Raw genomic sequence first — 16,961 nt, 5'->3', positions numbered from 1 at the left:
GGGGAAGGCAATGGCAAACCACCCCATAAAAAGTCTGCGGTGAAAACGTGAAAGCAGCGTCACCCCAATCGGAAACGACTGGTGCTTGCACAGGGGACCTTTCCTTTACCTTTTACTCTTTCTTTCTGAAGTTTAACTGTTTCTAGTATTGATTCCCACATAGAATGAACCTTTTTAACATCTTCTGTTGTGTTGTTCTGGCTCTGATCAATATTTTTTTTCTGCTTTTTGGAGCTGTTTGTCCAGTTCTGAATTTTCATATCTTAAATCTCTTATTTGCTTACTGAATTCCAATACTTTTTTTCTGAAGTTCTTGAATTATTACATCTTCCTTTTGTAAAAAACTGTGGTGTGCCACACAGTATTTTGCAGCGGCCATATCCGAGTCTGGAGATTGCAAGTTAAACGATTCAGGAACTCTTGCAGAATCTGCTTTGATGTGATGCAAGAGGACACATCTTGCACAATGGAACATTAGGTGAATGAACTTGGGGCCAATGATGCAGATACTGAAGGAAAGTTGTTCCCATATTCATTGGAAATTTTTCTTAGCCAATCACAGCATTGCTCCCTGAATTCAGAGTCTGTCTTCTTGTCTGCTGGAGGGAAACAAAATCTGAAGACCTCGTTACAATGTGACTGGTCCAGCTTCGAAAACAAGAAGAACGAAACAACGTGAAATGCATCTTTGTTTGGCTTATCAAACATATTCGGGCCCAGGCGGAGATGAATCGACTTCTTCCCAACGGCAGCGGCTCCTCCCGGGTCGAAGCCCAGAGCCAGAAGCTAGAGCCAGAGAAGCTCTTCCTCCCACTTAGGAGGGAGCGGTTGCTGTAACAAAGGCGGCTTGCTCATCTTCACTATCCAAACCTATCCTTCACTGCAGCTTGGTGGAGGGAGACCAATTCCCACTAACAACCCTCTGAACGAATACACAGAGGACAAGTTCTACTATGTTTGGTGTCCAAATCAACTGAAAGCACAGCTACCCTGTTCAGAAAGAGCTCCACTACTGGGTGCCAGAGCCCAAGCAGCGTGCCCTCTAAGCTGAGTTAGCGTGAGCTAGCTCACAGGTTATTTTTAGCCTCCAGCACACACATTCTTCTTTTAGCTCAGGAAGGATGACCCCAGAGCACACTAATGTGCACAGTAGCTCACAAATTAACACCAGGAGCTCGCAAGGTAGAATTTTTGCTCACGAGACTCTGCAGCTTAGAGGGAACATTGCTGCCAAGGTGTGATACCTGCTGGGAACTTCTCAGCGTAATCAGCCTGGCTGGAGGGACTGAGGCTCCGATGCAGGGCAGGGATTCATAGAATCATAGAGTTGGAAGGGACCTCCAGGGTCATCTAGTCCAACCCCTGCACAATGCAAGACACCCACAAATACCTCCCCCTAAATCCACAGGATCTTCATTGCTGTCAAATGGCTAGCTAGCCTCTGTTTAAAACCTCCAAGGAAGGAGAGCTCACCACCTCCTGAGGAGGAAGCCTGTTCCACTGAGAAACCGCTCTAACGGTCAGGAAGTTCTTCCTAATGTTGAGCCAGAAACTGTTTTGGTTTAATTTCAACCCATTGGTTCTGGTCCTACCTTCTGGGGCCACAGAAAACAATTCCACACCATCCTCTCGAGGACAGCCCTTCAAGTACTTGAAGATGGTGATCCTATCACCTCTCAGCTTCCTCCTCTCCAGGCTAAACATGCCCAGCTCCTTCAACCTTTCTTCATAGGACTTGATCTCCAGACCCCTCACCATCTTCATCACCCTCCTCTGGACCCCTTCCAGCTTGTCTATATCCTTCTTAAAATGTGGTGCCCAAAACTGAACACAATACTCCAGGTGAGGTGTTACCTGAGCTGAGTAAAGCGATACCAGCACTTCACATGATATGGACACTAGACTTCTGTTGATACAGCCCAAAATTGCATTGGCCTTTGTAGCCACCGCATCACACTTTTGACTCATGTTCAGTGTATGGTCCACTAAGACCCCCAGATTCTTTTCGCACAGACTACTGCCAAGACAAGTCTCCCCCATCCTATAACCATGCATTGGGATTCTTGTGTTTGTTGTCCTTCCGTTTGCTTGCCCCACTCCGGGAGTTTCCAGAAATCCGTAGAGAGAGGAGGACTCCTTTCTTGAAAGGCAACCTGGGCCCCCTTGCTGTTTGCTATGCCCCGGAACAGTTTGTGTGCTCGGCACGACTCTGTTTTAATCATTTATTCATCCACAGGGCTCGCTGCTCCCTCAGCGTCGCAGGCTACAGCTTTTAAACCCTTGCGACGCTGCAGGCATGCTGAACGGAGCAAACCCTTTCCCCAGGATCCGAGAATCTAACAAAATATGACAGGCTCCGCTTTCCTTTTCCTTTTTCTTTTTTAATCTCTCTTTCCCCCCTCCCCCACCTTTCTCTCCCTTACACATCAAAAAGCATTACTCGGTAACAGATGCTGAGGGAAAATGGCAGATCTGGCGAGAAGGAAAGGAAACTGATAACTTTCCCAAGCTGAGATTGGCGAGAAATGATATGGCAAATTTTGTCCTTCAGCAACTCAACTCCTCCCACAAGCATTCTTTCTCTCTCTGAGTCCAGAAAGAAGGATAACTTTCTGAAAACTAAGATGCTCTGACTATCAACTTTCCCCAGATAAAGTCAAATCTGTACTGCTTTCCTGGGACTGCATCTTTTCTCTTTTTTTTGCAGCTGATTTCAGGGAACCCTGAAGGGTTTTCAAGACAAGAGACGTTGAGAGGTGGTTGGCCATTGCCTGCCTGCTGCAGAGCAACCCTGGGCTTCCCTGTGGCCTCCCCTCCAATTCCACACCACCCTCTAGATGACAACCCTTCAAGGACTTGAAGATGGTGATCCTATCACCTCTCAGCCGCCTCCTCTCAAGGCTAAACATGCCCAGCTCCTTCAACCTTTCCTCATAGGACTCGGTCTCCAGACCCCTCACCGTCTTTGTCGCCCTCCTCTGGACCCGTTCCAGCTTGTCTATATCCTTCTTAAAATGTGGTGCCCAAAACTGAACACAATACTCCAGGTGAGGTCTTACCAGAGCAGAGTGAAGCGATACCATCACATCACGTGATCTGGACACTATACTTCTGTTCAGGCCTCGGATTCAGGGGGAGCTCACAGGAGCGCAGTTCCTGAACCTTGCTGAGAGTTCCACCTCCTCCTTCTGAGAGTTCCACCTCATCCACTGAATAGTAGGTGCAGCTGCATAACAATCCCTAGATGAATCCACCACCTATTTTTCTACAAAACGACCTCTGCTTCTGTTGATACAGCCCAAAACTGCATTTGCCTTTTTAACCACCACATCACACGTGGCCCACACAGTCTTATGAATCCATTTTGACCACTGCTGACATCCTATTGCACCCAAACAGCCCCATTTTGGGGTGTGGGGGAGGTTCCTTTCAGGGGCTTCCCATCCCTGTAGTTGAGCCTGGATGCCCAAAGCGAGCTGATCCCACCCACTACAGCAGCAACGAGCTGGGATGTGCAATAACCCATCTGGCTCTCTGCTCAACCACAAAAGCTCGAAGGATGACCTTGTTAGGCCAGTCGCTATCTCTCAGCCGCAGCAGCCTCGCAGGGTGGTTGTTGTTAGGATAAAACGGAGGGAGGGGAAATGGTGTAACTAAAAGCAGAATGTCAAAATTACAAAGTGCACTTCTTTTGGCCTAGCTCCGGGGTGGCCAAACTTGCTTAATGTAAGAGCCACATAGAATAAATGTCAGCTGTCTGAGAGCCTCAAGACATGAACGTCAGATGTTTGAGAGCCACAAGGCAGGCAGGCAAATAGATGGCAGGAGGGAGGGAGAGATGGAAAGAAAGCAACTTTAAATGCATTCTCTGCGCCAACGGCTGGCTTGGCTTCTCAAAGTTGGCCAATGGGGTGGTGGGGGCTGCAAGAGCCACACAATATGTGTGAAAGAGCCACATGTGGCTCCTGAGCCCCTGTTTGGCCACCCCTGGCCTGGCCCGATCTTGTCAGATCTCAGAAGCTAAAAAAGGCTGGCCTTCCCTAGTATTTGGCAGGGCAACCTTCAAGGACTACCAGGCTCATGACGCCAAGGCAGGCAACAACAAACCACCTCTGAAATGTCTCTTGCCTTAAAAACATGTTTAGAATGCCATCTAGTGGTGCATAATGCTAAAAGAGCTAGAACTTCTGGCTGCCAGACAACCTTAGGATCTCCTGGCTATACTATGCATAACACCATACGATAATTATTAACTAGTTATTATGCATCTCTTTTGTGCTTTGTTCATGGGAACTTGCATTCTGTTACTCAGATTTAATAATGACATTTCTGGGGACCCTCACTGAAAAATGTTGGCCCTTTCGTACACAGCACGCTCCGGTGACAGTATTAAGAACATAAGAGAAGCCATGTTGGATCAGGCCAATGGCGCATCCATTACTCTGTGTTACACAGTGGCCAAAAAAACCCTGGTGCCATCAGGAGGTCCAACAGTGGGGCCAGGACACTAGAAGCCCTCCCATGTGCCCCCCACCAAGCATCAAAATACAGAGCATCTCATAAAAACATAAGAGAAGCCATGCTGGATCAGGCCAATGGCACATCCAGTCCAACACTCTACAGTGGCAGAAAAACCCAAGTGCCATCAGGAGGTCCACCAGTTGTACCAGGACAGTAGAAGCCCTCCCACTGTGCCCCCCCCCCAAGCACAAGAATACAGAGCATCACTGCCCCAGACAGTCACATGATAGACAAAACAGCACTGCTTTTTAAAGCAGCTCCAACCAAGCACTTATCCTCGCTGGCCAGACAGAAAAGATCACATCAACGAAGGAGGATCCAAAGTGGCTGAGAGAAGCCCCACGACACAGCCTCACAAACCACACGGCAGGCTGCGCAACAAGCAGCTGGCAACGCTGGGAACACAGGGGCAATGGATAAACCTTTTATTAATAAATGATTAATGGGCAGTAATATCCTTTAATAACTTCCAATAAAAGGATGCTAGGAAGAGCTTTAGCAAGAGACTCCTAACAGATGGTGCAGTCAAGTGAATCGCTACGCATGTCGCTGCTGCCCGGGGAGAGACGCACACCTTTCTTCAGTCAAGGGTACCTGGCATTCTGGGGCTCTGCTGATGCTGCAGAGAGCTGCATCGCAGGAATGGTTTGGGAGCTTTTATCACCACCTGGAGCTGGCAAACTCCGCACCAAAGGCATTGCCCCAGGCTAAATCTCCCTTTGCCAGTTCATGAACTGTTGGGAGTATGAGCTTTAAGAGGCTGCAGCCTGCTTCTTCAGACAGAGACGTGAAGGGAAACCAAGATGGGAAACTCCAAAATCAACCAAACGGAAGCCAGGTAACCCCAATGTGAACAGAACAAAACAGGGCCAAGGCAGACAGTCCGTGCCGCGCCTCACAGCCAGGGAGAACTACAGCCAGAGGGTAGCTGTGTGTTGTCTGTGGCAATCAAATTCTGAAGCGCCGCAAAGGACCAACTGGGTTCTGGACTGTGGCATGCAAGAAGGAAGGGCTTCTCTTCCCTCACATGGTTTTCCAGACCCAAAATGGCCAGAGGGGAGGCTGCGTGCATACTGATTACTTGAACATGCAGTCCCCTCCCAGGCAGATAACACCTCCTGGGTCCAGTTTGGCGTAGTGGTTAAGTGTGCAGACTCTTATCTGGGAGAACCGGGTTTGATTCCCCACTCCTCCACTTGCAGCTGCTGGAAGGGCCTTGGGTCAGCCATAGCTCTCACAGAGTTGTCCTTGAAAGGGCAGCTGCTGTGAGAGTCCTCTCAGCCCCACCCACCTCACAGGGTGTCTGTTGTGGGGGGAGAAGATATAGGAGATTGTAAGCTGCTCTGAGTCTCTGATTCAGAGAGAAGGGTGGGGTATAAATCTGCAGTTTTCTCCTTCCTTCCTTCGAGCCAGTGTGGTGTAGCGGTTAAGTGTAAAGACTCTTATCTTGAAGATCCGGGTTTGATTCCCCGCTCCTCCACTTGCAGCTGCTGGAATGGCCTTGGGTTAGTCATAGCTATCTCAGGAGTTGTCCTGGAAAAGGCAGCTTCTAGGAGAGCCCTCTCAGCCCCACCCACCTCACAGGGTGTCTGTTGTGGGGGGAGAAGATATAGGCGATTGTAAGCCACTCTGAGTCTCTGATTCAGAGAGAAGGGTGGGATATAAATCTGCAGTCTTCTTCTTTCTGGTCTGAAGTCTCTCCACTATGACACTTTAGAACTCAGCTCCCCAGGGTCATTTGTAAAAGGACAGGTCCTCTTGTGGATCAAAAACTGGCTGAGTAATAGGAAGCAGAGAGTGAGTATAAATGGGCAGTCTTCGCAGTGGAGGACGGTAAGCAGTGGGGTGCCGCAGGGCTCGGTACTGGGTCCCATGCTCTTTAACTTGTTCATAAATAATTTAGAGTTGGGAGTGAGCAGTGAAGTGGCCAAGTTTGCGGATGACACTAAATTGTTCAGGGTGGTGAGAACCAGAGAGGATTGTGAGGAACTCCAAAGGGATCTGCTGAGGCTGGGTGAGTGGGCGTCAGCGTGGCAGATGTGGTTCAATGTGGCCAAGTGCAAAGTAATGCACATTGGGGCCAAGAATCCCAGCTACAAATACAAGTTGATGGGGTGTGAACTGGCAGAGACTGACCAAGAGAGATATCTTAGGGTCATGGTAGATAACTCACTGAAAATGTCAAGATAGTGTGCGTTTGCAATAAAAAAGGCCAACGCCATGCTGGGAATTATTAGGAAGGGAATTGAAAACAAATCAGCCAGTATCATAATGCCCCTGTATAAATCGATGGTGCGGTCTCATTTGGAGTACCGTGTACAATTCTGGTCACCACACCTCAAAAAGGATATTATAGCATTGGAGAAAGTCCAGAGAAGGGCAACTAGAATGATTAAAGGGCTGGAGAACTTTCCCTATGAAGAAAGGTTGAAATGCTTAGGGCTCTTTAGCTTGGAGAAACGTCGACTGCGGGGTGACATGATAGAGGTTTACAAGATAATGCATGGGATGGAGAAAGTAGAGAAAGAAGTCCTTTTCTCCCTTTCTCACAATACAAGAACTCGTGGGTATTCGATGAAACTGCTGAGCAGACAGGTTAAAACGGATAAAAGGAAGTACTTCTTCACCCAAAGGGTGATTAACATGTGGAATTCACTGCCACAGGAGGTGGTGGCGGCCACAAGCATAGACAGCTTCAAGAGGGGTTTAGATAAAAATATGGAGCAGAGATCCATCAGTGGCTATTAGCCACAGTGTGCGGACTCTTATCTGGGAGAACCAGGTTTGATTCCCCACTCCTCCACTTGCACCTGCTGGCATGGCCTTGGGTCAGCCATAGCTCTGGCAGAGGTTGTCCTTGAAAGGGCAGCTGCTGTGAGAGCCCTCTCCAGCCCCACCCACCTCACAGGGTGTCTGTTGTGGGGGAGGAAGGTAAAGGAGATTGTGAGCCGCTCTGAGACTCTTCGGAGTGGAGGGCGGGATATAAATCCAATATCTTCTATATATAAAATTTTTTGCCACTGTGTGACACAGAGTGTTGGACTGGATGGGCCGTTGGCCTGATCCAACATGGCTTCTCTTATGTTCTTATGCAGCTGCAAGTCTCCACGGCTACCCCGTGTTCCGCATAACGTTTCCTTTGGCCCTCGGAGAAGTCCTGCACCATCCATGCAGCAAGGAGCGCAGCCCGCCTGCCACAAAGACTAGCCCGATCAGACTGCCACCTGTATTTGCAACTGTAACGGCACGCTGCAAATTAAGTAATCTAATAAACACTGTAATAATAAAGTATTTATTGCGTATAATGAAGTGTTAGTGATTAGAAAGGTTGGGCGCGCCGTTGTGGTTTCTCCTGAACTCGTGCCAGGATCACTCCAGGCTGATGCCGGCAGCGGAGGCTTCAGAGGCAAGTCCCCGGCTTTGTTTTGATCGGCGTGTCAAGCGTTTGAGCTGCCATTTGGGTTTCCTTTATATCGCCCTGTAATTGACTGCTCTCTCGAGGTGCAGAGAAACAGAAATACAAAAAGCAGAAAGGAAATCTCAGGCTCCTTTGGCGAAATCCTCTGCTGAAACTCTGCTGCTTTTGCAAGAGCTGATCTGGGTAGCAAAAGGCACTTTAGGAGCAGCTGGAGGAAACGGACCAGAGCGGGCAGGTGGCTCGTGTTAAACTCCACAAGAAAGCCTGACTGACCCACACTCGTTTGCTTTGAAGTGCTGATTTTTTTTTTAAAAAAAAAATGCTTTTGGGCTTCCTCAGGAAGCCCAAAAATGGAAGAGCAAGTAACCCAAAAGGCAAATGAGGTTCTTCAGACGTCCTGCAGCCCCCAAGACTGTGTTGCTCAGAGTAGACTGGGCGGATACTTTCTGGCCAGCCCACCTGGGCCCAGGTGACAATGGAAGGCAAATGACAGCATTGCTCAGGGGTTCATGCCCTTAAATGATACCCCCGCTTGTCACACCCTTCTGTGTTCTCTGATGTCAGCTGTCCTCCCAGCAGCTGTCCTTTCAAGGACAACCTCTGCCAGAGCTCTGGCTGACCCAAGGCCCTTCCAGCAGCTGCAAGTGGAGGAGTGGGGAATCAAACCCTGTTCTCCCAGAAAAGAGAGCTCTGGCTGACCCAAGGCCATTCCAGCAGCTGCAAGTGGAGGAGTGGGCAATCAAACCCGGTTCTCCCAGATAAGAGAGCTCTGGCTGACCCAAGGCCCTTCCAGCAGCTGCAAGTGGAGGAGTGGGGAATCAAACCTGATTCTCCCAGATAAGAGAGCTGTGGCTGACCCAAGGCCATTCCAGCAGCTGCAAGTGGAGGAGGGGGGAATCAAACCCGGTTCTCCCAGATAAGAGAGCTCTGGCTGACCCAAGGCCATTCCAGCAGCTGCCAGTGGAGGAGTGGGGAATCAAACCCGGTTCTCCCAGATAAGAGACCTCTAGCTGACCCAAGGCCATTCCAGCAGGTGCAAGTGGAGGAGTGGGGAATCAAACCCGGTTCTCCCAGATAAGAGAGCTCTGGCTGACCCAAGGCCATTCCAGCAGGTGCAAGTGGAGGAGTGGGGAATCCAACCTGGTTCTCCCAGATAAGAGAGCTGTGGCTGACCCAAGGCCATTCCAGCAGGTGCAAGTGGAGGACTGGGGAATCCAACCCAGTTCTCCCAGATAAGAGAGCTGTGGCTGACCCAAGGCCATTCCAGCAGCTGCAAGTGGAGGAGGGGGGAATCAAACCCGGTTCTCCCAGATAAGAGAGCTCTGGTTGACCCAAGGCCATTCCAGCAGCTGCCAGTGGAGGAGTGGGGAATCAAACCCAGTTCTCCCAGATAAGAGACCTCTAGCTGACCCAAGGCCATTCCAGCAGGTGCAAGTGGAGGAGTGGCGAATCAAACCCGGTTCTCCCAGATAAGAGAGCTCTGGCTGACCCAAGGCCATTCCAGCAGCTGCAAGTGGAGGAGTGGGGAATCCAACCTGGTTCTCCCAGATAAGAGAGCTGTGGCTGACCCAAGGCCATTCCAGCAGGTGCAAGTGGAGGACTGGGGAATCCAACCCAGTTCTCCCAGATAAGAGAGCTGTGGCTGACCCAAGGCCATTCCAGCAGCTGCAAGTGGAGGAGCGGGGAATCAAACCCGGTTCTTCCAGATAAGAGTCTGCACACCAAACCGGCTCTCTAGAAGAAGAAGAAGAAGTGCAGATTTATACCCCGCCCTTCTCTCTGAATCAGAGACTCAGAGCAGCTCACAATCTCCTATATCTTCTCCCCCCACAACAGACACCCTGTGAGGTAAGTGGGGTTGAGAGAGCTCTGCCAGAAGCTGCCCTTTCAAGGACAACTCCTACGGGAGTTATGGTTGACCCCTGCCATTCCAGCAGCTGCAAGTGGAGGAGTGGGGAATCAAACCTGGTTCTCCCACATAAGAGTCCGCACACTTCACCACTACACCAAACTGGCTCTCAAGAGGACTCCAAGTGACCTTCCCGCAGAAGCAGGGAGGAAGCCTCATGACTACAATCTCAGAGAGGGCTCTTCTGATCTCATGCCACCCGGTAACAGCTGCTTTGGCTGAGAACGCTGATAATGGAGTTTTTGCTGTTCCTGGAACCGCCGTTCCCCCATGCCAGGCTTGCGAAGGCTCCTGGGTGCGAACGGGCTGCCAAATGCTGGCACCTTTTCATCTCCTTCTCCACCTTCTTGCATCACAAGCACTGACGAGAGGGCGTCTGCCAGGCTTTTCATCTGCTCCTCTGTGGCACCATCTCCGGGGACAGGCAGCGCACATCAAAGCCGCCTCTTCTCACAATGCCATGATCTCAGCATCTGGCATGGAATTCATGCTGTTGGAGTGACTGGTGAAAACATGGCTCCCACCTGGGGGTGTAGGAGAGGCCAAGCAGGGGGAGGTTTCCTTAGCCCACTCCATTACCAGAACACACCGAAGTGGCCCTCAAAGCCCAGCAAATCTCTCCTAAGTATGGGGGGGGGGGGGAATCTAGACAAAGACAAGCCAGAAGCACTGTTTGCTTCTCTGTAGGTTCCTCCCATCCAAACCTCAATTTAAGAGGGATTACTGTAACGACTGAGCTTCTGGGACAGAGAGCAAGACACAAAAGCACAAAAGTGGAGCTATCGGCAAGGGCGGCTCTGTCTGCAGCCCTTGTCCTTCTGGCTCAATAATCTCACCCCTCTTAGAACCTAATGGAAAAAAAAAACTCTACCTCTTCTGTTTTCTGTGGCCCCAGAAGGTGGGACCAGAACCAATGGGCTGAAATTAAATCAAAAGAGTTTCCGGCTCAACATCAGGAAGAACTTCCTGATCGTTAGAGCAGTTCCTCAATGGAACAGGCTTCCTTGGGAGGTGGTGGGCTCTCCTTCCTTGGAGGTTTTTCAGCAGAGGCTAGATGACCATCTGACAGCAATGAAGATCCTGTGAATTTAGGGGGAGGTATTTGTGTTTCCTGCATTGTGCAGGGGGCTGGACTAGATGACCTTGGAGGTCCTTTCCAACTCTATGATTCTATGAATTGCTTTCTGTGGCCCCAGAAGGTAGGACCAGAACCAATGGGTTAAAATTACATCAAAAGAGTTTCCGGCTCAACATTAGGAAGAACTTCCTGACCATTAGAACGGTTCCTCAATGGAACAGGCTTCCTTGGGAGGTGGTGGGCTCTCCTTCCTTGGTTTTTTTTTTTAACACAGGCTAAATGGCCATCTGACCTGTGGATTTAGGGGGAAGTATTTGTGAGTTTCCTGCATTGTGCAGGGGGTCGGACTAGATGATCCTGGAGGTCCCTTCCAACTCTATGATACTATGATTCTTCAGCTCACTAGGGGGAGGATAGACTGACCTTCCCAGAACACCCTCAAGCAAGAGAGGAGTGGGCGAATACAGCTCCCCCACCAGCCTGCCTGGACATCCACCTCCACCTGCCTCAGGTGATGTTAGAGGCTAACTATTCCTTAGAAGAAACAGCAAGCCCCTCTTCCATTGCCCTGCTTCCCCTAATCTCCATGGCTGATTTGTATTTATTCCCTGAGTTTCTCTCCTAAAAATGAGAGGAAGGTATAAATAGAAGCCAATGAGTGCACAACAGCTACTGTCCCACAGGGTTTCTTCCTGGCTAACTGGCACACGGTTTGCTTTTGCCACTGATGAAGGAAACTTTGCCTCTCAAAAGCTCATGCCCTTAAAGTCATGTTGATTTCTAACTTGCGACTGAATTCAAATCTTAAAGCACACTGACACTCTGGAAGAAGTAAAATGACAAAGGCTTGCCCCCTCGCTCACCTGGAGAAACGCTTGGGGCTCTTTAGCTTAGAGAAGCGTCCACTGAGGGGTGACATGATAGAGGTTTACGAGATTATGCATGGGATAGAGAAGGCAGAGAAAAAAGTACTTTTCTCCCTTTCTCACAATACAAGAACTCGTGGGGACTCAATGAAATTGCTGAGCAGTCAGGTTAGAATTGATAAAAGGAAGTACTTCTTCACCCAAAGGGTGAGTAACGTGTGAAATTCACTGCCACAGGAGGTGGTGGCGGCTACAAGCATAGCCAGCTTCAAGAGGGGATTGGTTAAACATATGGAGCAGAGGTCCTTCAGCGGCTATTAGCCACTGCGTATTGTTGGAACTGTCTGGGACAGTGATGCTCTGTATTCTCGGTGTTTGGGGGGGCACAGTGAGAGGGCTTCTAGCACCACTGATGGACCTCCTGATGGCACCTGGGTTTTCCAGCTACTGTGTGACACAGAGTGTTGGACTGGATGGGCCACTGGCCTGATCCAACATGGCTTCTCTTATGTTCTTCTGTGACACAGTGTTAGACTGGATGGGCCATTGGCCTGATCCAACATGGCTTCTCTTATGTGACACAGAGTGTTGGACTGTAGGGGCCATTGGCCTGATCCAACATGGCTTCTCTTATGTTCTTATGTGACACAGAGTGTTGGACTGGAGGGGCAATTGGCCTGTTCCAACATGGCTTCTCTTGTGTTCTTCTGTGACACAGAGTGTTGCACTGGATGGGCCACTGGCCTGATCCAACATGGCTTCTCTTGTGTTCTTATGTGACACATTGTTGGACTGGATGAGCCATTGGTCTGATCCAACATGGCTTCTCTTGTGTTCTTCTGTGACACACGTGTTGGACTGGATGGGCCATTGGCCTGATCCAACATGGCTTCTTTTGTGTTCTTATGTGACACAGAGTGTTGGACTGGAGGGGCCACTGGCCTGATCCAAAATGGCTTCTCTTATGTTCTTCTGTGACAGAGTGTTGGATTGGAGGGGCCATTGGCCTGATCCAACATGGCTTCTTTTGTGTTCTTATGTGACACAGAGTGTTGGACTGGAGGGGCCATTGGCCTGACCCAACGTGGCTTCTCTTATGTTCTTATGTGACACAGAGTGTTGGACTGGAGGGGCCACTGGCCTGATCCAACATGGCTTCTCTTATGTGACACAGAGCGTTGGACTGGAGGGGCCATAGGCCTGTTCCAACATGGCTTCTCTTATGTTCTTATGTTCTCCTTGCCCGAGGTTAATAGTTGGACAAGACCTGCCTGAGAACTGCTCTTTCATCATTGGCTCTGCTAAAAAAAAAAAAGCCCATCACCACTGCATCGCAAAGACAGACAGCCCATAATCCGGGCAACTTACCGTCTGCGCACTGAATTCGGGGAGCATGATGCATGTGGCCCCGACCCAGAGTGGGCACAGCAGCTTGTTGACCACTCCATGGACGTGGTGCAGAGGCAGCACGTGGAGAATAATGTCATCTTTGGCCCACTGCCATTTATCCACCAGCCCGGTTATCTGGAAGGACGTGAGGAAGAAAGGAAAAAGAGGGTGTCACAAACGAAAGATCTACCTCACACAGAGACACAGATGCAGCGCAGCTTCAATTTGTTTCGAGAGAAGGGGTTTTTTCTTGAGCCCTGTCCTGAAAAATATCATCACTCCAGACCCTGCCGAGAGGGCCAGCGTGCCAGTTTCCCAAGAACCACAAGAAAATTTGGCCAGGAGTGGCCAAATTTGCTAAGCGAAAAGCCACATAGAATAAACATCAGATATTTGAGAGCCACAAGGCATGAATGTCAGATGTTTGAGAGAAGAAGGAAGGAAGGAGAAGAAGACTGCAGATTTATACCCCGCCCTTCTCTCTGAATCAGAGTCTCAGAGCGGCTCACAATCTCCTTCATCTTCCTCCCCCACAACAGACACCCTGTGAGGTGGGTGGGACTGAGAGGGCTCTTACAGCAGCTGCCCTTTCAAGGACAACTCCTGCGATAGCTATGGCTGACCCAAGGCCATTCCAGCAGCTGCACGTGGAGGAATGGGGAATCAAACCCAGTTCTCCCAGATAAGAATCTGCACACTTAACTACTACACCAAACAGGAAGGAAGGAAGGAAGGAAGGAAGGAAGGAAGGAAGGAAGGAAGGGAGGGAGGGAGGGAGGGAGGGAGGGAGGGAGGGAGGGAGGAAGGAAGGAAGGAAGGAAGGAAGGAAGGAAGGAAGGAAGGAAGGAAGGAAGGAAGGAAGGAAGGAAGGAAGGAAGGAAGGAAGGAAGGAAGGAAGGAAGGAAGGAAGGAAGGAAGGAAGGAAGGAAGGAAGGAAGGAAGGAAGGAAGGAAGGAAGACATATAGATGGGGTAGGGAGAGGTGGAAAGAAAGCAACTTTAACTTCAAATGCATTCCCAAGCCGCTGGCTGGCTTGACTTAGAGAAGTGATTTAAAGAGAGAAATGCTTTCTCCAAATCAGCCAATGGGGCAGCGGGGGCTTTCAGACCCACATAATATATGTGAAAGAGTCACAGTCCTGCCACCCCTGCTCTAAGCTATGTGCATTAGAGAGAGAAGCACAAGAGAAGCCTCATTAACACAGGAAGCCCCGCTTGGCAGCAGTCTGAAGCCGAGCAGGGTCTTTCACTGCCCATGGCCCATCTGGAGATTACAGCAGTTCCATTCTGCTTAGGACGTGAACTGATGCTCAGGATGTGTGGCTGACAATTTTTGCTGTTAGAATTAAGTGACTGTGGTTGACGGAAAAGAGAGTGAGCCCTGTTTCTCTATCAGGATTCACAAATGACAGAATGTTCCCTTTGTGCATGATGAATGCCGAAAGGGGCGCTCTCTGATCTGCTAAAGTCAGGCCACATGGGCATTATGCATCCCGAAGGGTGTGGCTGGATCCGTTGTGGGCACAGACCCTGAGCGGCAGTGGCAGCCAGCAGACTCCACACTTCTAATCCTTTTTGGCTCAGGGAGCTAATGGATTTTTTCCACCTTGGGAATAGGCAGATAAAAAGCAAACAGACTCCTCAGGATGCCTTTTAAGGCATCTCATCACCACGCAACTGGCGAAGGGCAGCGACGGTTGCCTCTGCTCTCCAGAAAACAAGAACCCAGAAGGAGCGGTGTGAAAAGAGGGATGCTGGGGCATTTGAACATCTGAAGCTGCCTTCTACTGAATCAGACCCTCTGTGGTCCATCAAAGTCAGTCTTGTCTGCTCAGACTGGCAGCGGCTCTCCAGGGTCTCAAGCTGAGGTTTCTCACGCCTACTTGCCTGGACCCTTTTTAGTTGGAGATGCCGGGGATTGAACGTGGGACCTTCTGCTTACCAAGCAGATGCTCTACCACTGAGCCACCATCCCTCCCCTAATAACAAAACATATGAAGCTGCCTTATACTGAATCAGACCCCACCTGGGTCCATCAAAGGCAGTATTGTCTACTCAGACTGGCAGCGGCTCTCCAGGGTCTCAAGCTGAGGTTTTTCACACCTACTTGCCTGGACCCTTTTTTGGGAGATGTCGGGGATGGAACCTGGGACCTTCTGCTTACCAAGCAGATGCTCTACCTCTGAGCCACTATTCCTCCCCTAATATAAACATATGAAGCTGCCTTCTACTGAATCAGACCCTCCTTGGTCCATCAAAGTCAGTCTTGTCTACTCAAGACTGGCAGCGGCTCTCCAGGGTCTCAAGCTGAGGTTTTCCATGCCTATTTGCCTGGACGCTTTTTAGTTGGAGATGCCGGGGATTGAACCTGGGACCTTCTGCTTACCAAGCAGATGCTCTACCACTCAGCCACCATCTCTCCTCTTCTTTGAAGACCCCCCCTCCCCTTGATCCTAAACGAGTGGGTGCTGGGTGTCCCCAAGAGTGAGGAGGACTGCTCTAAGCACCTGCTCCTTCCCTTCTTCCTCTGCCGCTCATCCAAAACAGGCACCCACCTGAGGTCTGATTCAGCAGATGAACCGTGAACTCACCACAGCCTGGACGTTCTGGTGGGTGCTGAGGACTCCTTTGGGTCTTCCAGTGGTGCCGCTCGTGTAAACAATCATCGCTCCCCTGTCTTTCCACTCCAAAATGGGACGTCTAGCTTCCAAAGAGGACGCATCAGCTGGTGAACACCTCCCAGATCGTGGAAGGGGCACCACGGGCACTCCAAGCCGGTCTGCGGTGGGCACCATCTTTGCCAGGTAGCTTTCTTCTATGACAAGGAGAGCGCTCTGGGAGTCCTTGATGAAATACTCCAGCTCTGAAGCAGGATGCTTTCTGTAGAGAGGGACAGCTATGCCCCCGCTCATCCATGTAGCCCACTGTGCGGTCACGTAGGAAGCATCGTTGGGACACAGAAATGAAATCCGCTCGCCATTCAGGTCTCCGCTGGAGCACCTCAGCATCTGGCAGAGTTTCTGGGACAAGAGGAGGCTTTGAGCGTACAGGTCTTTGTAGGTGTGCTCTCCATTTTGGTCCACAATGGCGACTTTGTCCCCGAAGGCCAATGCTCTGGCGAAGACCGGGGCAACACGCCCGTAATAAATCGCCCTGCTGGTGTGCAGGCCTTTGTGGACACCGAATGTGTTCCTGGACTTGGAGGGGCGTCTTTCCCAAAGGGAAAGACACCAAGCAAGAAATTGCTTTGAGCACCTCTTGTGAATCAGTTGCAACATTTTCCCGCCGGGTCTCTTGGCCAGATGTGGTACTAGAGGAAGAAACCAAAAAATAGTGTGAATATTCCTAGAGGACAGCCAGAGGGACAGTCCACATGATGCCCGAATAAGGGATAGTGGCTCAGTGGTAGAGCCTTTGCTTGGTAAGCAGAAGGTCCCAGGTTCAATCCCCGACATCTCCAACTAAAAAGGGTCCAGGCAAGTAGGCGCAAAAAACCTCAGCTTGAGACCCTGCAGAGCCGCTGCCAGTCTGAGTAGACAATACTGACTTTGATGGACCGAGGGTCTGATTCAGTATAAGGAAGCTTCATATGTTCTGTTATTGGGGGAGGGACAGTGGCTCAGTGGTAGAGCATCTGCTTGGGAAGCAGAAGGTCCCAGGTTCAATCCCTGGCATCTCCAACTGAAAAGGATCCATGCAAGTAGGCATGAAAAACCTCAGCTTGAGACCCTGGAGAGCCATGAATGGGGCTGTGGCTCAGTGGTAGAGCATCTGCTTGGTA

General features: G+C 50.2%; 1 protein-coding gene across 1 annotated transcript in view; it reads right to left on the bottom strand.

Annotated features, from left to right (window-relative positions):
- The window catches only part of ACSF3 (acyl-CoA synthetase family member 3), a 110,222-nt gene extending 93,738 nt beyond the window's left edge, over positions 1-16,484 (bottom strand). Inside the window, exons 1-2 of the mRNA XM_060253566.1 lie at positions 15,772-16,484; positions 13,161-13,316 (exon numbers count right to left, since the gene is read on the bottom strand). Of these exons, the coding sequence (XP_060109549.1) occupies positions 13,161-13,316; positions 15,772-16,458 (843 nt within the window). The 5' untranslated portion in view covers positions 16,459-16,484. The remainder of the gene's footprint in view (positions 1-13,160; positions 13,317-15,771) is intronic.
- Positions 16,485-16,961: the final 477 nt, after the last annotated feature.

This window comes from Heteronotia binoei, chromosome 14 (genome assembly GCF_032191835.1).
Source record: "Heteronotia binoei isolate CCM8104 ecotype False Entrance Well chromosome 14, APGP_CSIRO_Hbin_v1, whole genome shotgun sequence".
NCBI lineage: Eukaryota > Metazoa > Chordata > Lepidosauria > Squamata > Gekkonidae > Heteronotia > Heteronotia binoei.
This window is presented reverse-complemented; position numbering and strand designations above follow the sequence as displayed.